Source organism: Anabas testudineus, chromosome 8 (genome assembly GCF_900324465.2).
Source record: "Anabas testudineus chromosome 8, fAnaTes1.2, whole genome shotgun sequence".
Classification (NCBI taxonomy): domain Eukaryota; kingdom Metazoa; phylum Chordata; class Actinopteri; order Anabantiformes; family Anabantidae; genus Anabas; species Anabas testudineus.
This window is the reverse complement of record NC_046617.1, coordinates 19,745,339-19,771,166: the sequence shown is the minus strand read 5'-3', so window position 1 is coordinate 19,771,166 and position 25,828 is coordinate 19,745,339. Positions and strand designations below refer to the sequence as shown.

At 41.7% G+C, this 25,828-nt stretch overlaps 4 protein-coding genes across 7 annotated transcripts in view; all 4 read right to left on the bottom strand.

Annotated features, from left to right (window-relative positions):
• Positions 1–10,665, bottom strand: part of LOC113160343 (myosin-10) — a 47,475-nt gene extending 36,810 nt beyond the window's left edge. For 2 of the 3 annotated variants that reach the window (XM_026357571.1, XM_026357578.1), the window contains exons 1-2: positions 8,669–9,013; positions 3,735–3,891 (exon numbers count right to left, since the gene is read on the bottom strand). In XM_026357571.1, coding sequence (XP_026213356.1) covers positions 3,735–3,891; positions 8,669–9,013 — 502 coding nt within the window. Of the gene's footprint in view, positions 1–3,734; positions 3,892–8,668; positions 9,047–10,327 lie in introns of those variants that run through there. The other variant, XM_026357563.1, reaches the window with a different exon arrangement.
• Positions 10,666–11,098: 433 nt separating this feature from the next.
• ddx47 (DEAD (Asp-Glu-Ala-Asp) box polypeptide 47) lies at positions 11,099–17,038 on the bottom strand. The gene is made up of 12 exons (XM_026357626.1): positions 16,887–17,038; positions 16,602–16,695; positions 15,722–15,910; positions 15,562–15,633; positions 14,915–15,033; positions 14,733–14,804; positions 14,499–14,615; positions 13,530–13,676; positions 12,608–12,745; positions 12,438–12,508; positions 12,187–12,316; positions 11,099–11,462 (listed from the first exon to the last, which is right to left on the bottom strand). The coding sequence occupies exons 1-12, from the start codon at positions 17,013–17,015 to the stop codon at positions 11,298–11,300; spliced, it is 1,443 nt and encodes a 480-aa protein (XP_026213411.1). The 5' UTR covers positions 17,016–17,038; the 3' UTR covers positions 11,099–11,297.
• Positions 17,039–17,537: 499 nt separating this feature from the next.
• LOC113160365 (WW domain-binding protein 11) lies at positions 17,538–23,053 on the bottom strand. 2 transcript variants are annotated; one of them, XM_026357589.1, is made up of 12 exons: positions 22,879–23,053; positions 21,643–21,729; positions 21,500–21,531; positions 21,303–21,396; positions 20,902–21,098; positions 20,464–20,597; positions 20,193–20,359; positions 19,846–20,085; positions 19,584–19,706; positions 19,209–19,490; positions 18,905–19,090; positions 17,538–18,761 (listed from the first exon to the last, which is right to left on the bottom strand). In XM_026357589.1, the coding sequence occupies exons 2-12, from the start codon at positions 21,704–21,706 to the stop codon at positions 18,073–18,075; spliced, it is 2,208 nt and encodes a 735-aa protein (XP_026213374.1). In that variant the 5' UTR covers positions 21,707–21,729; positions 22,879–23,053; the 3' UTR covers positions 17,538–18,072. The 2 variants fall into 2 exon arrangements, with proteins under 2 accessions (XP_026213374.1, XP_026213381.1); XM_026357596.1 differs by having other exon boundaries at positions 19,846–20,064.
• A 580-nt stretch (positions 23,054–23,633) lies between these two features.
• Positions 23,634–25,545, bottom strand: LOC113160477 (pleckstrin homology domain-containing family F member 1-like). Its single transcript, XM_026357761.1, has 2 exons — positions 25,290–25,545; positions 23,634–25,128 (listed from the first exon to the last, which is right to left on the bottom strand). The coding sequence occupies exons 1-2, from the start codon at positions 25,534–25,536 to the stop codon at positions 24,551–24,553; spliced, it is 825 nt and encodes a 274-aa protein (XP_026213546.1). The 5' UTR covers positions 25,537–25,545; the 3' UTR covers positions 23,634–24,550.
• Positions 25,546–25,828: the final 283 nt, after the last annotated feature.

Genomic DNA, 25,828 nt, shown 5'->3' with positions numbered 1-25,828 from the left:
GATTTCATCAATTTCAGCTTAGTTTAGAATGTACGGCCTACTTTCACCTGTAATGAACATCTGAAAATGGGTCCATCATCTGGATGAACACCATACATCCATGATCTGTAGATTTGTACTACATGTACTACCACACACATAAGTGTTCTCATTCTTTATTCATGCAACTGTGAATGAATATCAATAGAAAACAGGGGGCAAGTGGAGCTCTCATTAAACATGTGGTGTTCCAAGGTCAAAGGAAGCTCATCCACTTTTCTTTGGACGGAGCACTTACCAGTTACTGCTAATACAGTGTTTTACTACTTACTTGTTTCAAGAAGCAGGGCAATGCACAGGTAAACTATGTTTCCTCTTGCTTGATGGATTTTCTTTTATAATGATGTGTACATGTTGTACAGACTGAATAAATAATTGTCTGAGATCCGATCCCAGAGGCCAAGGTGTCCTCCAGATGTGTTCTGGCTGATCTGATTTCACTCTAATCAACCGACGGTGTGCATTTACACAAAGCATTCATTATTCCATAAGCAGATAAAATATCCAGACAGAGATCACAGGTTATGAAGCATAAATTACAACATGACGATGTTGGTGAGAGCTTAATTTTAAGATTCCCAAAAAATACAATGGTTCAAATTTTTGCTGTGTATAAATGTACCTTCAAAACTTCAATTTATAATTCTACAGCATATCTGTATAAACATTAGGGACTTGGGCAGTAATGTCAGAACATATTGCTACCAACACACAACCAACATTTTGTGAGCAATTAAACTCCACATAATGCAGGTACTTTGGCTTCTCTTTGTTTAAACATGGAGTGTTTTCAGTGCCATCTGTGCAGCTCCACATTGACCCTGACACTCACTGGCATTAAATATGATCCCTATGAATTTTCACAGTATGTGCTTTTCTCTCTTTGCCAATCTGCCAATCTCCAAACCAAATTAAAAATATTGAAGTATAAAGTCATAGTTATGCACACTGCTTGATGTTTTTATGGTATATGCAGAGGTATCACATATAACAGTGTAGCTCTGCCTAATCTGTCTTCCTGAAAAACAGCAATGTGAGCCAGAAACAGGCAGCTAACTAATAAGATTGGTGAAAAAAGTGAATGGAAAACAAGTAAAAATACAAAAACAAATCTATACACACAGACACAGTGAGACTGACATCTGATTAGCTGATAGGGAAAATAAGAGAAAATTATGGCACAACGCTCAGTTAAACTGAGCTATAATCATGGTAACCCTGGCTGTATTCAGAGGTGGTGGAGTGATAAGGAGGTAGACATTCCAAACACTTGTTCTCCTGTGTCTCCTGATCAAAAGGGAAGGATGCAGAAACAAAGCAAACCGAGCCACCACAAAGCTTCCAGTAGGGCTGTAGCCTGTATTTTTCATGTTAAGTGAAAGGCGACCAAAATGCTTTCAAGGATGTGGGGAATTTTCTTCTTCAATCTTCCAAGCCAGAACATTCTGGTTGAAAGAAAGAGGACTGAACAAACTGGAGAGTAAAGTGGAGAAAGGGGTGGGAATGAGCGAGACCAGCTGCTATACTCACTGAGAGAAGAAAGCAAGCAATTATAAAACAGTAGGAGACTCGAAATAGTAACGATACAGCTTTTCTCACCCTGATCGAGGCATTAGCCAATTTAAACAGACTGATGAAGATTCAGTCAATAACACACATGAAAGTATCTCAATGCTACCAACCAGTCACCAAGTGATACCTCTCTTTGAAATCCTGGGGGGAGGTTATTTTAGTCGCACTCACAGATATACAGACATTCGTGGTGACGCAGCCCTGCTCAGGAGCCTAGCAGTGGCTACTTGGACGACAGAGACAACCTGACGGTGACTCAGCGTGGGGAATTTAGCAGAGCACGGTATGAAAAGCTTGGACAGTGATGACCTCATTCCACTGTGTGCCTTTCCCCGCCTCTGGCGAGGGACAGTGGTCCAAAAGAATGAGCCCCGTCGAGAGAGGAAAAGGGGGTCAGAGAAAAGAATGGTGGCACAAGAGAGATGTCCCACATTCAGACAAACATCCCGCGTGATGATAATAGGACGGGAGGAGAGTGTGCCATTCTGGTTCTGAGTAAACATATATTTAAAGTGTGAAACGTGGTAAGTTCAGCGTAAGGGAGGAAATAAAGCATTCAGGAGGTGCAGCATTTACAGCATCTGATATTTTACAATATAGTTTCCCAGAAAGATGAATCTGATCTTTACATGGGGGCCTTGAACCTGACTTTGAAAAGCTATGATCTGGCTCTGCTCAGGCCAACGCTCCAGTCAAACTCTCAGCTGTGTGGAGACCCATCCAGCTCAGGCCACAGATCAGAGCACAGCTTGAGGGCATGTAATGACAGGGAGCCTGTGGCACATCAGTCAAGACACTCTGGAGCTTTACAGCAGCAGCTGCAAAGGTCATCCAGACACTCAGGGACAATGTCACATCAGGGCTGAAATACGTTGGTCACATTAAAAAATAAAATAACAGGGAACTGTTGCTATTTAGATGTGAAACAAAAGTGAAGAGAAACAAAAGGCAGAAGCTGAAGCTGTTGTTCCGCAGTTTGACAGTGATGGCACACAGTGGAGCAGAGAGTCTGTCTAAACACTGATAGACCCGGATAAAGGTTCTGCTTATCACAGCAGTCCTTCTACATCAGAGATTCAAAAACAATCAGTCAGGATCCAAAGTGGGTCACAGGCCTGTGTCTTCTGTGTCTTCAATTTGTAAACAAGCTCACGTGATCACATTTTGAGGATGAACGTCAAACCAGCAGAAAACAAGTTGCACAACACTTCTCTAACGTTCCCTCTCAGTGTGGATTAATTTCTCCTTTGTCTCCAGAGAAGTAAATCAGATTCTTATATTGTCTCTCGGTGTCATGCTACAGAACGGTATCCGGCTCTTCTTGGATGTCAAAATACCTTTTGGCATCTACTAAGCATTGATCATACATTGGTGAACAGCTAGAAGTAGAACTTCTAAACTTCTAAATGTGTATGCGTGTAACATAAGGCTTCTCTGGGAGGAACAATGTAGACAAAGATAAGTTCAAACCTTTAGGTTTGTTTTTATACTTTATAGGAGCATAAACAATAAAACTAAAACTGAAGCAGCAAACCTCTCAACACCTACACCACCTGCAGCATGTTGCTCTATTCTGAAACACACAAAGAGGCTGTCACCCAACTCTACTGGCACTAGTGTAGAAACTGGAAATACAGTAGGAAATTAATATCTGCTTGTAGATGAGGTGTCTTAATAAGAATAATTAGAGTGATATGTTTTCTTTGATAATGACTGTTAGCAGTAAACCACACAACACTGGTGACGCAGATGGAAAACCTGTCAGCCTGTTTTCTCCTTGCTCTCCTCCTGGACAGGAGATTTTTCAGACATTATCAGTGATGCCACGTTCTCTCTGACCTTGTGACCTTTCACACACTTTCTTCACACAATAATCTGGATTAGGCAGCCAAACCACACGCAAGTGAGCTAATCTCCCCGTGTGGAGACACCTACACACAGTCACGCTTGCATAAAGAACAACGACAACAACATCCACAGTTTTCAGTCTCTTTACAGCTTCATAGGTTCTTGTATAGATAAAATGACTAAAATGACTCTGATTAATGAATTAATTGTTTTATGTGTATAATTCTATTAGCTGTGAAAATCCTGACATTAAACTCTAATAAAGTGTAACTTACCTTGAAGCATGCAGCGGTATGCTGACTCTGAAATGGCATAGATGTGTGGAGGCATTTCGTGCCTCTTCTTCCCTCTGTACATCTCGATGATGTTCTCTGAATAGATGGGCAGGTTCTTGTACGGGTTGATGACCACACAGAACAGGCCAGAGTATGTCTGCAATTACAGAAACAAACACAGGAAATTAATTTACAGCAAGGAACAAAGAGAAACACAAAAACAACACAAACACAACTACTGCTTTAAAAAAAATCTCACTAAGAAAAATGGTAAAATTTTAATGACTTTTACATAAAAAGGACCATCCAAGGGTGTGGCCTACATTGTCTCCATTGTCATTACTCTTTTTAAGAGCTTACATCATCATAGCACAGAACATAGTCAGAGACACCGTTTGAAGAGAACATAAAGCTGAACATCATCAGTGCAGAAATAACTGGACTAAAGAGAAACTTCAAATCTAAACATTATACAACTCGAGCAAAGCATGTATGAATGCTATAAAGTTGCAATGTGCAGCAAATAGTTTGTGCTGTAAACATTTAGCCTTCTTTTTGACTTTGTGGTGTTGCATTTGTCCATGTAATTAGCCGGGGGAATTCTCCCCAGAGAGTGTGAATATTATAACGGAGCGGGCAGCGAGGCAGCCAAGACGCGAAGTAAAAGCCCCCGGTGGAGTGATATCTCTCTCTCTCTGTCTCTCTCATTCTGCAGATGATATAGAGAGTTTTGCATTTCCCCTATAGACTGTTAGTTTTATAGTAATGCAGTACTTGCTAAAAGCATGACTATGCTCAGGGATCTGCACAAATATCTCACTAATATACAGTCTGTGTTGAACCTAAACTACAGTTATAAATCTAAAATCCTGTTGCATGAAATAAAGCAGAAACAGTAGAACTGCAGATCTATAAGTGGAAATCAGCTTGTCAGTTAGGTAACAGTTTAATAATAAGGATAGTGGATCAAACTAATATCACATATAGAAATGTGTTTTATGGACGTTATGAAGCAGTCGGGCTGATCTGGCTCGACGCCTCGAGAATCAGAGGCAGCTGGCTTCCTGCTGTCAGAGTGACAGACTTGTCTGTTTGTTCTGTCTCCTTGTGGCACATACAACAATATACAGTGCTATTTTTATTTATAACGATGACTTGTATTATAAGGGTTTAAAACATGAGTATATAAAGGACTGGAGTTTTTAAAATAACATATGTCCTCAATGGACGTCAGCCAGTCAACTGAGTCTAGACGGTTCTCCCCTTCTGTTATACTGTGTGTACTGATCATTTCACATCAAAGCATGAAGTAGTGTGACTGCTGATAATTAAAACAATATTTATGGCTGAGTGAGACACTGGGACATGAATGACTCAGCAGCTATAAGTTGACAAAGGGGCCTAAGAGAGAAGATGGCATACTGTAGTGGTTACATAACAGTGAGGGCCCTCAGTCTGCACTGAGCGACTGTCCTGCTGATATACACAAAAAAACAGAAACACGGCAAAAAAAAGAATGTAGGAAAGGAGAGAGTCAGACACAAATGAAGAATGAAGCAATGATCCAGCTGACAGAGCTCTCCCAGGTCCAATGCAGTCAAGAAGAGGTGAAACAAACAGTGAACTGTGTTCTCAGCCTTCCTGTAAATTGCTCAGAGAGACAGAGAGAGCCAGCTCAAATTCTAACTCTCCACTCTCCTTTTTCGAGGCTAATGAAAAATTTACTCTCTCTTATCTGTCAACTGGAGCTGCTATAAATAGGAGGGTCTACAACATGCAGCAGGCCTACTGAGGCAGCTGGCGAGGCTGCAGAGTGCTACCTGGTCTGCAGGTTCAACACAGCATGTTTCACGTGGCTTCAGGGATCATTGTAATTTGCTGCATCATATCTCTATATGCACATTTAATTAGGTTTAAAGCCCCCCCCTCCAGTACATAATTGAAGATCCTGCAGGATTGATGTAAACATTTACTCCCAGTGTTGCCAGCAGAATATACAACTAATTTAATGCCATCTGCCAAACTGGCATGTCTGGTTCAGTCCTGCAAGGAGAAGGTGATATTTCCACTGTGAAATCTGATCCAGGGGAGGAGATGTCCTGGCCTAGTAACAGCTGAGCAGCACAGAGGCAACAGAAGACACAACAGCCGACCCCATCTGCCACCTCTGATCAGTCAGGCAGCAGGCCTGCGAGGATCGGCCCTTCACCACTGCCGAGGCTGGGGGGCACACCTCTGGTACTACTGATCTGTGGAGTATACTGCTGATCGTGACCATTCACTCTAGTAAAAGCACAAAGCTCTTCACTAACTTCACTGACAACTGCCTTCTGCTTTCCTACAGATTTAAAAGACAGAAATATTTGCTCACCTAATTTTAGAGTTTGGTTTCCATTGGCCTGTTACAATGCAATATGACTACGTGACATTCGATATTCAGTTCATATTTATGAAGTCATGATTCTGTTTGTGGCTAAATGAAAAGCAAACTATGTCAAAGACATGGCTGTGCAGCTTTGTTTTCATTGTTTTTCTCTGCTGCCTTGTAGCAGATCCAGCATTAAAAAAAAAAGTTCTGAGGAGGAGAACAGGACAATTACAGCCTGGAAACACGTAGCAGCAAATCACAAAGATACTCATAAGAACTAATGATGCACATAAAAGATTAGGTGAAGATGCAAGAGGGAAAGAAAGTGCACATAATTATTGTTCAGGACAAGCAACCAGAGAAGAGAGAGTGTGGGAAACACTGAGCTGGTGAAGTTAGGATGGACACTGAGCAGCAGCAGAGTAGAAGTGGGCGGCAGGAGACAGACAGACGGACGAGGCTGAGGCTTTCTGACAGCTGAGGCTTATCTAATGGCACAAAAGCCTGCCTGTAGCCCCACTAGCGTGGCCTAAACTAGTGTGTAACACTGTGGTTAGCCTGTGATTCACCACCTCACAGATAGAAAAGTGCTGCAATAAATGAGTTGGCCGATCAGGCTGACTGACTTCACATGGACGGAGCCGGCAGATGGGAAAACTGCCACAGAAAGAGCCAGCACAGGATGGACCAATTAGACACAGACCACAGGCCTGAAAATGCAGTGGTAGTCTTAAAGTTTCAGTTGTTGGCCAGTAAAAGGTGTATGATTACAAAACAGGCACAGGATGGATGTTTAAGGGGCAATAAAAAAGTCTTTGGTTCATTATGACCATAAATGATGTGTCAGAGGGGCATTAATGAGCTTGGAACATGCTTTCCAACCTTCCCCTTCAGGTGAGTGAGTACTATTCTCAACAGTTATTAGTTCATACAATCATGAGCCCCACTCCCATTAACGCTGTTGTTCTCTGAACAGTGTAGAGCAGAACCGAGAGGCTGCTAGAAGAAGGAAGCAGGTGAAGCCAAACGTTGTGGTTCTGTATTAAAACTTTACAGTTTTAGTACGTAGATGATGTGGTGTAGTTCTACATGATTATATGTTGTGTTTGGTCTTTATAAATATGTTGGTAATTATCTGTGAGTGTTCAAAGAAGGTGGAGAAAGAAGTGATGGAGTCCCTCCAACCACTAAACCAATCAGCAACAAAGAGGGCCGAGATAATGAAGAGCCCACTCAACACCTTCTGAAGGATTCATGAACCAGCCCATAGATGTATCAATCAGTGACTTATCGAGTTCATCAGCCGCTGGTGGTGGTGGTGGAGAGAGCATGCAGAGTAAATGCTAACAAAAAGATCTGCTGCAGACGAACTCCAGCAAATCTGTAATTGACCACACTGTCATCCAGACATGGAAGTCTCCCAACTTCTAACTTCTCAACTAAAAACACAGCCGGGGGGGTGGTTATCATAATATGTCTGCAGTAAATGTAGCAGAGCTCTGGGGAGTGGGGGGTGGGAGCAAATACACTGGAAAAAGTTTAGACCATAGGAACTAAATGGGAAAATTCTCTTCCTGATAGAAAACCAACACAGTACAACAGATGTTTTCAATTCTTCTTAGACAAGAAGCAAATTAAGAAGCTCCAAAGCCAATTGTGAACCATGAAAAAGCAGAAACCTTGGAGGAGGAAAGGAAGAGGACTGGGGGAGCCAACATAGCAATACAAGACATATGGGAAATTAGATTTTGTGAGGAGGGCACCAATTCTGCAGCTCCACAACCAGAGTCTCTCGGGTGATAACCAGCCCACATTCTATTCCTGGAAAACATGTCACTAAATGGGTCAAGATCACAACTAGAACATTGGAGAGAAGCTGCATCTGTAGCAAAACTGGATTATTGGGACATTAGCTTTGCAGTGATACAGACCACTGCAAACTTTGTCCACAATCGATCAACACCATCTTTAAATGGATGTGACTGTTTTCTGTCAGACAAAGTGACAAATCCATGCTCGGCCAAATGTTTTTAGTTTTACACAGAGTCTTCCCCAGAAGAGTGAGAGAGGTCAAACCATCTCTGTGATCAAACAAGGCCCACCAACCGGAGCTGGGAGCAGCACAAACAAACTGAAAGCAGCAGTTTATAGAAGAGACCTGCTGTTAACTGAGGTGACAGAGAAACTGTGGGGGAGGTAACAATCTGCAGCCTAGAGGCACTAAAAGATGAGGTGATCCTGTGAAAGGAAAAGTCTGACAATGGTTAAAAGAGAAAAGATCTGCCCCTCCTACTGTGTCCAAATGTGTGTTAGGACAGCTAAATGTCAATAGAACAAAAATTAGATCTCACTCTTACATGAGAGTGACTAAGTTAAGACTATCATGCACACAAGCAGAAAAACCACCAATTATTCTGCTATTATATCAGCTTGCCCAAAATTCAATCTACAGCTGTGAGAACTAGGGGATCTGTGAGTTTTAAGGTTAATCATTCCCCAGTGAGGAAAGTATCAACTGTTACAAAAACACAGACACTCTCCAAAGGTCCAAGTCTAAATCACTTACATATATGAGTCCAGAGTAGTAGCGGTCCTTCAGGTTGTGCAGCACAGACGCCTCATTCAAGCAGGTGAGCTCAGCCATGTCTTCCACCTTGCTAAACTTGGGTGGGTTCATCTTCTGGATGTCGTCCTTGTTGATCACCACCTTTTTACCGTTCTCTGCCAGCTCTACCAGCACCTCCTCGCCTCGCTCCTCTCGGACACTGGCCGCCTCAAAGCCATGGCGCTCTGAGGGGACCCACACCAGCTTCTTGGCGGTCCAGTCGGCCTGGGTGGCTGGGTTGTAAACCACAGCCCGGTCCACAAACAGGTACCGCTCCGGGTCCTCTTGCCCACTCCGATGAGACATCTTATCTGGGGTTTACCAGAGCAACGTGGCCACCTGGAAACAGACAGGTGTGCAGAGAGTGGTTGCTCAGGGGTAACGAGCAGATGCCCATTTAAACAAGGCCCACACCCTCCATGAAGGCAAAATGTTTTTAAATGCTTATCTGATGACAACATACATTAAGGTTTCACTCTTCCAATCACAATAAGTGGGCACCTTGCAATGTTGCAGCCTTTATAGCAGTTAAACACATATTTTATGCTAAACTGGTGAAGATATCCACTCTTTAATTACCCTCAGTCTGCCAAAGGTTCCTTTTAACTTTAGACACACATTTTACATACAGTTATCCTCTATTACTTCCATTAAAATGGCTTCAGGAAAACGTCATGGCCAGAAAACTGAAGAAATCATTACAGCAAACAAAATCTCTTTTTTATTGATCATATAGACGCGTGATTAGTGTTTAAAGACAGACATGAAAAACTGGGAATCTAGCTATAACAAGTTTTTATATAATATTTTGTGATTGTAGTCAGTGATGGAGGGCAACTGAAGACATGTAGTTAAGTACTGTACATAATATACTTCATATTCAATTCAATAATAAGGATGATAGAATTAACTTACTTTTGATAACCTTTTGAACACTTTTCTTAAGTACCATTTTGAATATTGCAGGTTTTAACTAACGTGTCGCAACACAACGATGCGCATTGTGCGTAGGTCAAACGGGACGGAGCCGCGTCGTGAATAGCACATTTTAACTCGTTATTCCCGTTTCTTTAGCCATTAATCTGTGAACTGTACAAAACAAACCAGGTGTAGTCGTGTTCATAACGTGAACTACCTGTAATTATCTATAAAGATGGAGCCTGTGCAGCACAAACCGTGACTGCGCTTCGTTAAGTCCCCAGAAAGCTGCGCATCGCCGGGAGAAACGTAACGTAACGTAACGTAACGTTAGCGCTGTTTACAAATAGTAACGTTACGCTAAAAAAACAGGTTAAAACCGACACTTAACTGATAAAACGTTATTAGTCAGCTAATGTAAATTAAATATAACAGTGTCAGGAAGCTAAAAGTCCAATAAACCGGTAAGAATGAGCGTTATAATAAATTAAATCAGTTACCGTTACCGTTAGCTAATGTAACGGTAATTTATGCTGAAGCTAGCTTAACGCGGCTACGGAGCACTTAGTTACCTGGTTAATATGAACACGACAGGTGAGTAACTACCGCACGTTCAACTCCAAATAATCAGAACTAAGTTTCCGCAGCACCTCCATCCTGGATGACGGTGCCCCGTCCCCCGGTGAAGACCCACCAAGTTACCTGGTGCAGTCGCGGTGCAGCGGTCAGATCCTGTTCGCCGAGCGGTCCGGTCCGGTCCGGTCTCCCCCTGTTCACGCTACTAGCTGCTGCACACAATTGAAATGCAGGCATGTATTTGGGCTTTGGTATGCACCGCAGGCACAGAGCTGCCTCTATACTGGGGGCCCCTCCTCACACCGAGCGGACTGGACCGCTGCTGCTCCCGCCTACGACGGACTGAGCTCACATAGAAACTGACCGTGCAGATCAACGGTGTCCGGGTCTGGGAGGATCCACCTGAGGGCTGGGGGTGCTGGTGCATGTGAGGCTGGATCTGAACCCGCACAGTGACTACAGCACACACTGGGGGGTTATCAGGAGCCTCTGACTCTCTATCCCCCAAATATCTATGAAGTGCACACACCCACTGGATGCAGCCTGTGTGAAATGGGGTTCCACTTTGCGGTCTACCCTCTTTCCCTGTGCATCTCTGGCTGGCAGAGACCAACCCCCCAATGACATGCATGACGAAGTAACTACTGAAACATTACAGATGTAATATCTCATTATCAGGTTAAACGTCCAAACAAAAATCCTCAGGGCTAAAGACAAAGTAGGACTTTTCCTACATATGTACCATTTTTCCATTCAAATGTCACATTTAAAGCCGTATTCTCTTGTCCCTGCTGTAAAACACCCCCCTCTCCTGTCTGAAAGTGACGACATCAACACTTCCATACAACAAACGTCATGTAATCACACATCAGCTTCCACAAACACGCGTTGTTTGTTTTTTTACAGTGGGATTTTATTACAAATGGAAAACTCCCGTAGAGGAGAAAGACAAAGTGTGTTGTCTGCATTTAAATAGTTGTTTCCTTCAGCACTACATGCTGGAAAACAGGTCGACATCACAATGAGTCTTTGCATCGAAAATAGGAAAGGTAATGTAAGTTGTGGTTATGTACAGTGTGTGGATGTTGGAGCCTTTTCAGCGCCCTCCTCTCCAGGCTCCTCCACCCCTCTTCTTCCCTCCACCTCCTCCTCCTGATCCTCCTTTCACTTTCTTCCTCACGCCACTTGATTGTTCTGTGTCATCCTCGTCTCCATCGCCTCCTTTGGGCCTTTTCCTTTTCTCACCTTGCTCCTTCATTTCCTGAAGAAAACAACAGTGTTATTCAAACTTATTTAACTTTAAGTTTCACTAGTAACTGAATCAACACCACCTGTACGGGCTTTAAACCAGATGTTATTTAACACTTTTCTATTATTATAATTATTATTAGCAGATTATTTCAACAGTTTATCATTCCTTTTAGCAAACTAATAATTTTAGCTATTTTAACTGTTTGTTTCTTTTCCTCATTTAAACCATTTATTTAATACTTAAAAAAACAAACTATTTATACATTTTAATTTAAATAGCTGATTTAATGTTTCTGTGTCATTAATTACTATTTAGTCAAGTTTTCTTTTTGAGGTATTTATCCCTTATTTTGATCTAATTAGTTAAACTGTTAGTCCAGTGTTCATGTCTTACTAACTATTAGCTTTCTATTTTAGCAACTTATAGCCATCTATGTGACAATCTATCCAATACCCACACATACCTATTTACTTATGTAAACTTCTAAGATTAACTGTTATCCTGTATATCCTTATATTTATTCTTCATTCATTTTTAGTTTAACTATATTTCTCTGCTAGATGGCTAACTAATTTACATATGCAAGTGTTGTTCACGTTTTGCCACCAAGTCAATGTGCGGGTATAATATTTGTAATGCAACCAAAATGTATTAATTTAGCCACACTACAATCTTTAATAGCTGACCACTACAGAATGATGAGAACATTTGGTTTTCAGTGAAGAGGACTTACCAGCCTGGCAAATCTTTGCGCCTCGCTCACCCTCTCCACCAGCATCATCACCTCCTCCTCCTGAGTAGGAAAGGCAGGTAGTTTCTTCCCAATCAGAGTTTCAATTCGCTGGAAAAGCTCCACGTCATACCTAAGATAACAGAGTATGTGTGAGTTAACCATTGAAGTATTAGCATAGAGCAAGAACACATTAGAAAAGGGCAGTAGATACATACACGGAGTTCTAACTAGTAAAAATAAACAGCTCTTACTGAGTGACAAAAGTGATGGACTTCCCAGACCGGCCTGCTCTGGCAGTTCGACCGACTCTGTGGATGTAATCCTACGAGGGCAGACATCACCATTAAATTAAATCAGTGAGACATCAAACAAAACGTCAACGTCAAATAAAGCAGTGATGTGAAATGCAGCGCCGTGGTACCTTGGAGTGAGTGGGGATGTCATAATTGATGACGCAGTCTACATGAGGAATATCCAGACCTCTCGATGCCACATCGGTTGCCAGCAACACAGACCGAGACTTGGACTTGAACTTGTTTAGTGCTCCTAGACGTTTGTTCTGGACAGATGGATGATCACCCAGAGCGTGAATACGCCATTAAATAGAGTGTGGAGAAGCTTTTAGCACTAGTGCTAATGCTTCCTCATAACTATGCTAAACACCATTATTTATGAAATTACACAGTATGTGGTAAATGAACAAAAGCAGTGCAGAACAGCTTGATGTACCAGATTAGTACTATGTCATTTCATGTCAGATGTGGTGGGAAAATAACTTGACACAAAAGTTATTCAACATGCACTCAATGGCTGCATTTGCATGCATTTGAATAATCCAGTCACAATCAGCTCTGTCAAGCATCTGTCTCCATCTGCTGGAGAAGGCAGGTCTCTCTGCTATGTTTACAAGTAACTGGAATTCTAATTGATAAAACACTGAAGATGAAAGGAGAGATAATCACATGGACATGATTTAAAAGGAATGAGTTAAAAGTTTAAAGTTTGTTTAGTAAAGCAGTAGTGAAAACATGTGACCAAAGACTGTGAGAGAAAATGAGAAATGTAATTTAAATTATCTGCTCATGCTTTATTTTATTGCAAAAAAAAACATAAACCTTGTTTTATGGTTTCTACTAAAAGCTGCAGGTAATGCAGTTGACAGTTAACAGTACAAACCAGTGTCACTGTGGATGCAGCAGCAGAACGAACATTCACTGATGCAACACGATACTTCTGCCATTAAAACATTAAAGTTCACTACAAAACCACCTGACTGGTGCTGGAAACGTGTTTGGCTGTGAAACCGCCTGTGAGGTGAGAACAGTGTGTGTGAGAGGCTCTACCTGACTCATCTGTCCATGGAGAGGAATTGCAGTGATGCCAAGATTCCTTAACAACAGCGCCACCCGCTGGGCATTGTTGCATGTGCTGCAGAAAATTATAAAAGAGTTGCCCGCCAGCTCGTTCAGGATGGACACCAGGTAACAGTCCTGCAACACGAACACACGTCTGTTTAAATACATTATGAACTACAAAATAAGATTTTCTAAGCCAAACTTCAGGATCAGGATTTGTGCTGATCTGACTTATTCTGAAAGCCTGTATCAGTTAAAATAAAATCAAATGCCAGTCTTTTACTTTACTGCTGCACTCTTAACCTGGGCGTCATCTCTGCTCTACACAAAGAACTGTCAGTGTTTGCAACCTGTAGAGGTTATATTTTAAATATCTGACTACAGTGCTCAATACCGATACGTGCAACATCAACAGTAATGGAAACAGTTTGAGTGAATGAGGTGAGGCTTTATGTAAAGGTTGAATCAAATTAATTAATTAATACATACAATGAAGTATGTATGTGAAAATTAATAGTGTCAGGTTGAGATTGACCAATTTAAAAGTATAAAAACACCCAACAGAACAAAGCAACTTCTCAGGCAACAGACTCTGAATCACATTAGAGAGACAGAAGAATTGAGATCAGGACTGGGGACTAAAAGTTTTTTTTTTAAGTCTCTATAAATGGTTTTCTAGCCAAATATCAAATTTTTGACTGATGTGAGAAAATTGTGTCGAGAAAGAAGAAACAGACAAGTTATCATTCATTTTCAATCCACATGGTGGGGCTAATTTTCCTGTATCTACATCAAGGTTGTCACTGAGGAAATAATTCAAAACATCTCAAGTCAAACTTTAAAAGATAAAAAAGTAAATGTATAAAACTATGAAAAATATGACCATATTACTATTTTTCACCTACTCACTGATGTTTAAGTCTTTTAAAACAAAACTGAACATCTTCTGTTCTCTACCTTGTACTTGGACGGTATGAAGATGTAGTACTGCTGTAACTTGTCTACTGTAGAATATTTGGTAGAAACAGCACATTTCACAGGATCTTTCAGAGCTGCTCTCTGTAGTTTTTGGACCTGTGAAAAAATTAAAGAAAGTCAGTGCAAGATGAATAATTATCTAACCTTCTCAGTTTTCTTAGTAACCAACAACATGAAAACTGCAGCAGCACAACTGATCCGGTGTTCGCCTACCTTTTTGGTCATGGTGGCAGAAAACAAGAAAGTGCGTCTCTCTCTGGGAATCACCTTCAAGATTTTATCCACCTGCCAAAATAAATCATTTAGTTTCTGTGCTCGGAGGAATATTCCCATACTAATTATCATTCTTTATAATAAACAGAAAAGAACTGTTGTACTGAATGAAATCTTCTCACCTCCGTCTCAAAGTCCATGTTGAGGATTCTGTCCGCTTCATCCATGACCAGAAACTTCAGAGCTCGTAGGGAGAAGCCCTTAGTGTTCTCCAGGTGGTCTATGAGTCGACCAGGTGTCGCTGTAAACACATTTATGTCTATTGTTTGTCACCATGGTAGAGACATAATTATCTGTTAAATTATGGGTGATTCAAAGTTATTATAGTAGAACTCCGTTTTCATAATCACTAAATATCTTTTAGTAACTTTTCTCATAAGGAGATATGTTGTTCTTTAACAATTTATAAATGTGTTAATTGAGTTAGTTTTTGTTCTTTGTTCTTTTTTTTTTTGTGCTTTATTTTATGATACAACACTGTTCTTTTTAAAATAAAACTCATACTTTTCATACTTTGCGTAATTGAGTAGGGTAGGTAATTAGACGGATGTTGTATATTAGGGCTGCAATAATCCATGGATCATTTGACAATGTCTTTAATTAACTAGACTAAAAAGAAACAACATTCAGCTTAACCTGTATTAAACTACAAGAAAATGTAAATCACTGAATCAAATAAAAACTGAAAATAAACTGTGCTCTCTTCAATCTGTTAACCACTTAACATCTGTGTCAAACGGAGTGATTGCAGCTTTACTCAGGGTCTTACCAATAACAATGTGAGGTTTTTTCGCCAACACCAAAGACTGAGACATCATATCGATCCCTCCGACTATGACAGCTGCAACACAAAAGAGAGATGTTATACTTACACACCATAGAAACTCCTCTGATACACTGTAAACTACTAATCTGAAGCAGACACATACCACACTTAACACCAATGCTGGATCCCAGGGCCTCAAACTGCTCAGATATCTGAAATGCCAGCTCTCTGGTAGGGGTGAGGACGAGGGTATGAAGTCGCTGGGGTGAGGCCAGCAGTGACTGGAGGATGGGCAGAGCAAAGGCACCCGTCTTTCCTGAACCAGTCTCTGCCAAGCCAATAACATCCTTTCCTGTCATTTAGGAACAGAGACAAGAAACAACGCATGAAAATCACAGTTTTATTCCAGAGTGACAATAATGAAAACAGACATTTGGTTGTTCTACTTAGCTCAAATCTGAGAATCCAAAACTAAATCAGGATTTTCAAGATCTCAAACGTGCATGAATGTCTGAGTCTTCACTCATACCTTTATCTTCAGCACTGTATTATGCTGTAAAAAACTTTTGTCTGGTCTGTTGAAGAACCAGGAGAACCGAGACAACTGAAAACATCACGCCTGTAAACTATTACCCTGGTTACCAGTTACCTAAACAAAGTTTGGAAATAACACAGTAATATGGTGCTTCTCTCATAAGAATCTTATAAGAATGCTTAGAATAAAGAAACCTGGTCCAAGTGGTCTCTATGTTAAGGAAAGAATAAGAAAAAAAAACACTGACGTACACTGAAGTACAGCAAAGGAACACAAACTATGTCTTTTTGCATTTTCCCTTCACACAGCAGAAACTGTCCTTTAAAGAGTCTTCACACTCTTTAGGATTTTATTCCAGATCTGACAAATCTAAATAGAGCAGTTTCTAACCTGGAGCGGTTCAGATGTGATCTTAATGTGAAAAGAGTTTGACGACTCTAAATACTGCGGGATTTGTGCATCCTTTAACGTGACCAATTGACATACAGATGTTACATGTGACACCCACCTTGTAAAGCTACTGGTATGGCTTCAATCTGAATCTTTGTCGGACTCTTCCATCCCAGCTGATCACAAGCCTCACAGAGAACCTCAGTAACACCCTGCCAGATGGAAAGAAACAGAGCGACTTTACAAGATACTGTTGACACTTTAAAACACTTTTTACATGTTGTCTAAAACCGGGGAAAAACAAAACAATTCACATATGCTACTAGCTTACTTTAGCTAACTCAACAGCTAGCTATGCTGCTGCTTCTCCACTCCAAAAATACATTACGTGAGATAAACGTACCAAATCTTTAAAGGTCTTCACTACTTCATTTTCGCCGCTATTAACGAGACTGTTCTCGTCCTCACTACTCGAACCTTCGACAGTTTTGTCTGTCTCAGGCTTCATGCGCTGCTCTCTATCGTCCGCCATGCTGGTGCCCGTCGCACTAACGTGTCGTCGTAAACTCCACAATGCGCAGACGCGAAAAAGAATAAATCCCAATGGATTGTGGGAATTGTTGTTCTGCTGGTTAATCTCAACGTAACACCAAAGTAAAGTGACTTTATAAGTATTTTAAACACTGCTGAACTGTAGTGTGGATAACTTTTAATAACTAAGTTATTGAATGTTAATTTTAAGGTGTGTTTGTATTACTATTCTTTGCAAGTAATACTTACACAAGCATTTAAACTTTTATTTTCAGTTTGTCTACTTCTGATCTCTCCGATTCATGAGAATTTAATCCAACACATGAATTCAAACTGTAGTAATAGCCTACAAGTTATCCTTTGGAAACTTAAGTACAAAAGTATTTGTGACATAACAAAAAGGACTAAACATGTTATAGAATAATATTGGATTCTAATCGCTGATGGTGCAGCTGGTAAATGTGGAGCTGATATGTACACTGCCAAGTGGTTGAATTACATTAAATCACACTGAAACATGAGGTAAAAACAGTTTTAGGTTTTTATTCAGCTGCAGCTTAGTGTCAGACAAATATCTTGTCAGTGGTCGACAAATATTCCACCTCTTTGTTTCATTGTCCAACATTTTTAGATCAACAAAATAAACAGTTAATGATAAAACAATAAAAAACGTTTTCTGGCCATGGTAAATGACAGATGGTTGGTTACAGGAAAAAAAAACAACAAAGCACTTTTTAGTCTGGCATTTCTTTACTCCTGAACATGGTGTTTTTTTGAGATGCCAACTGGAACAGAAACTAATCAGCGTTTCCAATTACATGTATAATCAGATTAAATATGTAAATGAAATTCACACTGTTTTGGATACAACTCATAACAGTCCAGATGAAATGAAGACGAGCCTGCTGTGACCACTGTAGCAGCTACAGAGAAACTTTTAGCTTGATGCTATGAGAAAAGCTACCTCTATTAATCTGCACAGAACACACGTAGGACAAATACGCTCTTGTTGTTTGAAGCCCCCACTGAACATTTCCCTGCCTAAACTCCATAGAGTCTCAGAGGAGTCCCTCCATCTCTCTCATGAAGGCTTCATACACCTGGTCCTTAGTCTTCATGCTGGGTTGGGGCACAGCGCCCATCTGGGCTGGGTTGGCTAAGCCCATCTGAGCAGCTGTTGCCTGCTGTTTCTGAAACTGCCCACCTCCCATGCCTTCATCTCCCCTCCTCCCTCCGAGACCACCTCCTGCTTTCTCCAGAGGACCAGCTGCAGCCCCGGGCATAGCGCCTCCCTTGTCCCTACGCACCCTCAGTGCCGTGGGCACAAAGCGGGTGACCTCCGCCTTGGGATTGATAATCTGAGGTTTGGCAGAGATGGTGGCCCCACCGGAGCCCGCACCTGCGACCAGGCTGCCTCCAGCTGCTGAAACAGAAGTGATGTTGGCTCTTTTTTCGATGGTGGCTGCATGATGGTGGCCGGGTGGGTTGCTGGCAGGATTGGTGCCTGTGGAGGCGGCTGCTGTCCCAGGCGGAGGGGGCATTTGCATGACACCTGGTCGCATGGGCATAGCAGGGGGTGGTAAGTTGTTTTGTGAACCATCCTGACCAGGTCCTGGGGCCTTTTGCCGCTGGACGATGCTGGGAGGAGCACTGAGCACGTTGGAGTTGAGAGGTGGAGGGAACAGGGAGAGTGGTGGGGCAAGTGGACGTGGGGGCCCTCCTGCTCTTGGGGGAGGTGGTGGGATGCCTTCAAGCAGACAGAAGAGATTTTATATGAGACCTTCCTACCACTTCATACAGGCTTATATATATATTTAACAATTTATAAATGTGTTAATTGAGTTAGTTTTTGCACACAGATGCCTTCACACTACATGCACACGTGCCTACCTGGTGGTGCAGGGGGTTGTAGTCTGGGAGGCGGTCCTCGTGGTGGGGGGCCTGGTGGCAGCCCAGGAGGGGGCCCTGGTGGAGGGCCAGGGGGTCGACCTGGTGGAGGTCCAGGAGGTAGAAGGCGAGGCATTGGACCCCTCATGGCTCCAGGCATACCGGGAGGCCTCAAGAACGGAGGAGCACCTAAAAATCAAAGTGAACCCAACACATCATCTAAATGGTGGATGGTGTTTTTTTGGATAATGATTACAACCACGTCCTTAAAGCGTTGTACTTCAGCTACAAAAACATTGCAACTAACCGGGTGGGGGGCCAGGAGGTGGGCCAGAGGGTGGACCAGGAGGCCTCATTGGAGGAGCTGGGGGTGGACCGAGTGGTGGAGGCCCAGTCATTGGTGGACCTTGCAAGTGTGGAGGCCCTTGCTGTCCTACTGGCCCAGGAGGAGGGGGTAGACGCTGATTGGCCATGAGGTGGGACTGGTTGTCCCCTGGTGGTGGCCTGTCCTCGGTGTCCGAGTTGTCCGATTCATCTGTGTATTCCTCCTCAACCTCCTCTTCTTCCTCCTCTTCAGGGACCGATTGGCCTGAAAACCAAAGAAACATCATACCGTGTCTTCAGAAATAGAAAATGTGTGGCAGCTCCCCAAGTATGTAGCTGAACTAATAAACTATTCTACCTGCCATCCTTAACATCATAGCCTGAAGTGGGGTGATGGCCTTGGTCTTCTTCACCAACCTCTTCTTCCTCTTTCTTTCACGTGGTGCCTCTGCAGGTATATCTGCGAAACGTACACTGCGGCCTAAAGGAATGACACAAACTCATTCGTCAAAACATTGGGTAAAGGTTTCCCATAACTAGTAACGAGTCTAATAACTAAAACATGATGTGCAATATTTTTCCACTACTCCTAATCTTAATAAACTTTCTGAGACACTCACCAGCATGTCTTTCATTTCTGTCTCTGTCCTCTTGTCTTTCACCGTCTTCATCCTGCCTGTCCATGCTCATTCTCTGGTCGCCATCTCGACCTTTGTCTCGCTCTTCCTCACTGTCTTCCTCAGAGTCGCTGTCGTCATCGTCGTCCACGTCATCCCTATCGTTGTCACTGTCACTGCCACTGCCCCGATCTCTCCCCAACTCCATCGCAAAGTCCTTTTCTAAACCAGGAATGGAGGGCTCTGTTAAGTGAAAAAAAAATGAGTAGAAATTCTTACGTACGTAAGCTTCTACTGTCACTGAAAGGAAAGTGAGCAAATGTAGTCATGAAAGATACAGTTTGTTTTACCTGTGTCTGTGCTGAAAGCTCGCCGAGAAGGAATGCCGTACAGTGCAAGAACCTGTGGAGGTGGAGGGCCAGGTGGGGGACCAGGTGGCTTCTTCCCTGGAGGTAAACGTGGGACAGCAGGTACTGTTGCCAACACTGATCCAGAGGATGACGACAGAGGTCCTTTACTGTGAGATGTATAATATCCTAATTACTTTGGTGGAACAGCAGTAGTGAGTAAAACCATACACTGAGTTTACCTGAACATTCAACACACACAGATCAAACTCACCCAAAAGCAGAGGTCTTCTTCAGAATGGAGGGAGGTTGAGCTCCAGGTAGTGGGATGTCCTGGATGTGGATATTGGAGGGGGCATGTGGCATATCTGGTAAAGGGATGCTATCAACCTCCACTGACTCTGCATTCTGGAATAAGTGGACATAAAACAGTCACCATAAAGTCTGAACAATGTAAAGGAACTAGAATAAGAAACACTGGAGCTCAACTTACTTTGTACAGATTTATATCAAAACACAATCCACACACATGCTGAAACGACTTCATTTTATGCTACAGTTTTAACCTCAAAGGATCAAGATTAATCTTTTTTTTTTTTAAATATATTTTAGACTTATTCTAGATTAGTTCGTTTGTTTTTAACTTTTAAAACAACAGCTCCTGTTGTCTATAACCTTCTATCCAAACAAGCGCACGCACACACACACACACCTTGACAGAGTCAAAGTAGAGAGCCAGCTGCCCTCGTTTGGTCTCATAGTCCAGTTCCAGCTTGCGTAGCTCCTTGTAGGTGTCGGGATTCTCTCTCTCGTAAAGACGAACTATACGTTCAAATGTCTCACGTAGCTTCTTCCTCTTGTCCCTCAGTACCTTCTCGTTCAGCAGAGGCTGTTGGACTGGGTTGAACTCTGTTGAAGATGTTTTAGTAAGCTTTATTTTTATTTGGGAAATGTAAAAATGGATCTGTTGTTGCTGGTGATAAATAAGTGTTGAAAAAACCCAAAAGCCCTTAAAGGAAAGATGTGAAAGATGGTAAAATGTGTATATTCATAGACCCAATTTTAATCTACACAAATACCAGTTCAACAGAAACATAAATGTAGCCCCCTCACCCATCTCATCCAGCTTCTCCATGTCTCTGATGATCTGTCTGGGATCCTTCATCTTCAGCACTGCTGCTCTCACCATCATCCTCTGCTTCTTGTTCTAGGAGCAAATGAAAAAAAAAAAAGTTATCAACACAAAACATGACTGATGAATTTAAAATTAAACTTATTAAACTTATGTTTCGACTACCAAAGTAAAATACCTTTTTTAACTCCCTTTTCCTGGCTTCCTTTCCTATAATAGGAAGAACAAGTTTTATTGTTACGACATCTGAGCACACCAGATTCTTCATGTGCTATCCAGTCAGTGCCAGAACACTGTGTCTTACATTAAGCCGGTACTTACTGGCCTGGTCGGTGGGGTTCATAAATTTCCCACTCTTGGTGGAGGAGGTCGAGCGTCGCCCCATTTTGTTGAGGTGTCTCCTTTAACCTGCCAAATATGAAAAACCCAGAAATGACGACAGGTTAAACTATTTGTACTGCAACCCAACATGAAAACGTAATCTAAACATAATAGTTAAGTATGGTAGGGGGAGCAGTATGATTTGAGACTGGTTTGCGACCTTCGCACCTCAACAGGTATTATAAAGGATAAAGTCAGGGTGGTGCTAAACATTGAAGTAAAGTCACTACAGTATTAGTTTCAGTCGGCCCAGTCAGAGCCCAGACGTCAACCTAACAGAAATACTGTAGAATGACACGAAGAGAGCTGTTCACACCAACCAGACGTCCTAAGAAGATGTCTGAGCTGAACGCTTCTGTCAGAAAGAATGTACTCAACTAAGAAAGCAACATACTTAAAAGACAAGTTAATATGATGTTGAGTGTATGATGTTAAAGTAAAATATGATGTTTATAACATGAATCCAGGTCCAGGTTTGTTTGACAAACTTCAATGTCTAAAATCTGTTAAAGGAAAGCCTCTAATTATTATTATTCAAATAAATATCTAAAGATGGAGCTTGTTAAAACCTCTACACGTTGACAGCTGCTTCATTCATAATAATACATAAACATTTATTTATTTATACATTTTAAGTATCTGCAAATAACTAAAGCTCTTAAACTGTACAGAGGTAAAAGCTATGTTAACTAAAATATAGTATAATTAAACTGTACAAGTCAAGTACTTTATTAAATATACCGTTACTTACTTACCTCTGCTCTTTTACTGATAGCATTAATAGTTAACTACTAGTACATTTAGCATTTAACAGAAAACGAAAGAAATGTTAGTTTCTGCGAATAAGAAGCAAATTTAGATAAATAAATAACGTTGTTAGCCTCATTGAATACGACGGTTAACGTTAGTTAATAAGTTAGCTAAGTCGACTAAATGAATTGAACCGGTCTATCACTTACATACTTTTGATTAATCAAATCAGAAGCTGCGGAAATTTTAAGATTGTAGAAGAAACAGTTTTAATCCCACTGATTTTAGCTAGTCGTGCAGCATTTGGCTATAAAGTTAGCTGCTAACCTTAAGTTAGCATTAGCTAGCTACCCTAACGCTAGCATGCATTTGTAGCAAGGCCGCGTTTGCATCGAAAGCAGCACAGGAGCCAAAACTTGACTTTACCTTTCACTAGGATGAAACCTGTAGAGCCCACCGCCCTACACACGCACCGCTTGGTGCAAAAGGTAAAATAAAAGATTATTGTTTAAGTCTTGACAGATAAATCCAAGACTCTATGCACACAGCGACTCCGCTAGCCGTTAGCCGTTAGCCGTTCGCCATGTTTACTGCCGCAAGCCAGAGCGGAAGAGGAGATTTGACGTCATCAAAGAGACGGAGTATTATTTTTTATATTGTTTTTTAATAAAAATATAAATTCACAATCTGGTTAATTATATGATAAATAATTTAGTTATAAGTATTATATAGTAAAGTGATGTACTTTGAAGTTGACTGTTGGCAGCCTGTATAAGTTAAAGGACAAGTTCACAATTTATTAAACACGTCTGAAAACAATAGAAAGAAGAAGAGGAGATTTATGGATGTAGTGAGAGACATGAAGTCAGCAGGTGTGAGAGAAGAGGATGCAGAGGATAAGTTTAAACCTCCTGAAAGAAAACTCCTGAAAGGAACCAGCTGAAAGAAGAAGGAGTGTTAAAATGATGGAAAGGTGCTGATGTGAGCAAGAAAACAGGTTTTAGCTGCTCTAACTAAATGGTGCTCTCATTGGAAGCTCCTCTCCAGCTGTGAAGAAATATGTTAAAGGATAAATGCAGTCAGTTTTTTAAATAATAGTAAGATTCAAACAATGACACTGTTTCCTGTGCACTGATTCACCTGTAAATAAGGATGAAAAATGAGGAAAAGACATATTTGACAACGTAACTTTAATTTACTTTACACTGTATTAGAATTGTGCAAGAAATGTGTAATATGACACAACTATATCCTATCATAAGGAAAGAAACACATTTCAGATTTGAGTTTAAACTATATCAACTAGTTAACTTGTCCTGTTAACAATAGACTGGTTTGGATACAGCCTGAATATAGTAGTACATACTGCACAATACTGTAGACAGTAGTACTTATCTGTTATGACACGTGGTTGCACAGTATTTGCAAATACTGCCCGTACGCACATATGTAGTGATCCTAGCGTAGTACTCGTCAGACCCTGATCAACTTTATGTTGTGCAGACATTAAGTCAAATGATTTTCCTTCATTAGTGATCAATGCTTTTGTTTACACAGATGCCGTAAGGCTTTGCAGATGAAGCTTCTCAAATTTTAGATGGAGTTTCGAGTACAGCTCCATCACTAGGACATTTTCTTTACCTTAAAGGGTCCATATATGTCTGTGGAGATTCTCAGTCATTATCTCAAATTTGCTGTTCAGTAGCTGCACTTTCTTCTTAGTTCTTGAAGACGTTTGACCTTCTATCTAGAAGGCGTCATCACTCTGCTCAGTTTTTTCTTGCTGTAAGAATTTCCTGTCACCTTCCTTTTTTTCTCACTTTGCTTCCTGGATGGTTTGATGCAAACAGCTCTGGAGGTTCAGACAATAACCTCCATTCAGTGACTTTCAACAGGTGCATCACATGTTTGGCTGAATTTCTAACGGGGACATTTTGAATAATCTGCAAGACCCTGTGAAATTGTTTACCATACATATTGTGACCCTACACTCTTCTCTAGGTCTGTGCAGGTATTTACTTTTACTTGTGAAGAAGCATAATTCTGCCTCCATGGTTGTTATTGGCCAATGAGCCCAGGACATGAACACAGCTTCTGCTCATGTGCACCCAGAATGATCAGCAGACATAGAGGGCCGATCAGTATCTACTGATTTTCTCCTTGATAATGGTTCACTGGCCCGAGGGTATGGAGCTTCACCAACATGCGAGTCATCCTTGTCATCACTGGATGATGCCGAATCAACACTGTTTTTCTCCGTGCTGTCTCCCCTTGAGCGAGACACGTCTTCCTCCTTCCTTATGTAACAGAGGCTGCACACTCTCAACCTCTTTGTGGGGTGGATGTGGTCGATCACTTCTCGCTGCTTGGAGCAGGAATTACAGACCAGAAATCCACATTTTCTGCAGTGGTGTCGACGCTTGGTTAAAGAGAACGTGGTTGAACAGCGCATGCATTTGTAGGATGTCTGGTCTGGAATCCAGGAAACGGCAAAGTTGGAGCCGGGTTGGCGGCTACCACCCTGCAGCAGCTTGTCCCTGCAGTCTTGGATGTGTTGCATCCAGGCCTGCTTCTCCTCGTGTGAAGGGGCTGACACAAAAAAGGACTTGCGTGGTGTTCGGATCAGCCACTGGTTCCTCAGGGCACCATCCTCCATGTCCTCCAGCATGATGTTCTCTGAAATAAAGAACATGGTATATTGATATTTTCAGCCATTCAGAACTTTGCACAACAGTTCAGAAGATTTTAAGCATACATTTTGTACAGACATTGAAACAATTCGCTTCATGTGTCAACCTGTTCAGCTCAGCCAGAGGAGAAGTGGAGGAGTTTCTCACCTAGAGGGATGATCTTCTGGTTCTTGTTCCAGCGGCCGTTCAGGATGATGCTGCCGTACACCAGCACATCGTTAAACAGGAAGAAGACCTTCATCTCCTGCTTCCGACGGCCCTGCTTTATCAAACGTCCCTCTCCCATCAGGATCCGACCTGTCTGGTACAGGGGCTTCCCTGATGGGCCAAATGAGTTCTCCACAGCCTGGATACGCTCACGGTTCTCCCTCTCAAATGTTAGCTGGTCAGACATGGTGGATTGGTGGCTGTAGCATGAACAGCAGCAGTGATATCAGCTGTTATCCTGCTCAGATAACCTGTTTCTCTTTCTAATTTTAGACCGAAGGCAAAACATGTTAGACAAGAAATTAAAGACAGGCAGGGTGTGGGACAGAATGTTGAAGTACTTTTAGATTTTACTTTTTTAACATGTAAATGTTTAACATTTTAACAAAGTCAAAGCAAATACACACATAAAACCAGAGGCTTGTACTTGAATGTGTTACCCCATCAATTATATTTAACAGGCACTGGTTTGATTGCAG

Bases quoted from the DNA above. Each gene is read 5' to 3' on its own strand.
- LOC113160477 (XM_026357761.1), bottom strand. From the start codon at position 25,536: ATGTCTGACCAGCTAACATTTGAGAGGGAGAACCGTGAGCGTATCCAG. The intron at 25,129-25,289 runs GTGAGAAACTCC...TCTTTATTTCAG, and splicing joins CCAGAAGATCATCCCTCTAG to AGAACATCATGCTGGAGGAC.
- LOC113160365 (XM_026357589.1), bottom strand. From the start codon at position 21,706: ATGGGGCGACGCTCGACCTCCTCCACCAAGAGTGGGAAATTTATGAAC. The intron at 20,360-20,463 runs GTGAGTTTGATC...TACATCTCACAG, and splicing joins AAGAAGACCTCTGCTTTTGG to TAAAGGACCTCTGTCGTCAT. The intron at 19,707-19,845 runs GTGAGTGTCTCA...TCATTCCTTTAG, and splicing joins CAGAAATGAAAGACATGCTG to GCCGCAGTGTACGTTTCGCA.
- ddx47 (XM_026357626.1), bottom strand. From the start codon at position 17,015: ATGGCGGACGATAGAGAGCAGCGCATGAAGCCTGAGACAGACAAAACT. The intron at 12,746-13,529 runs GTAGAGCCTCTC...CCATCTGTCCAG, and splicing joins TCCATGGACAGATGAGTCAG to AACAAACGTCTAGGAGCACT. The intron at 12,317-12,437 runs GTAAGAGCTGTT...CTGTTATCTTAG, and splicing joins TCCATCACTTTTGTCACTCA to GTATGACGTGGAGCTTTTCC.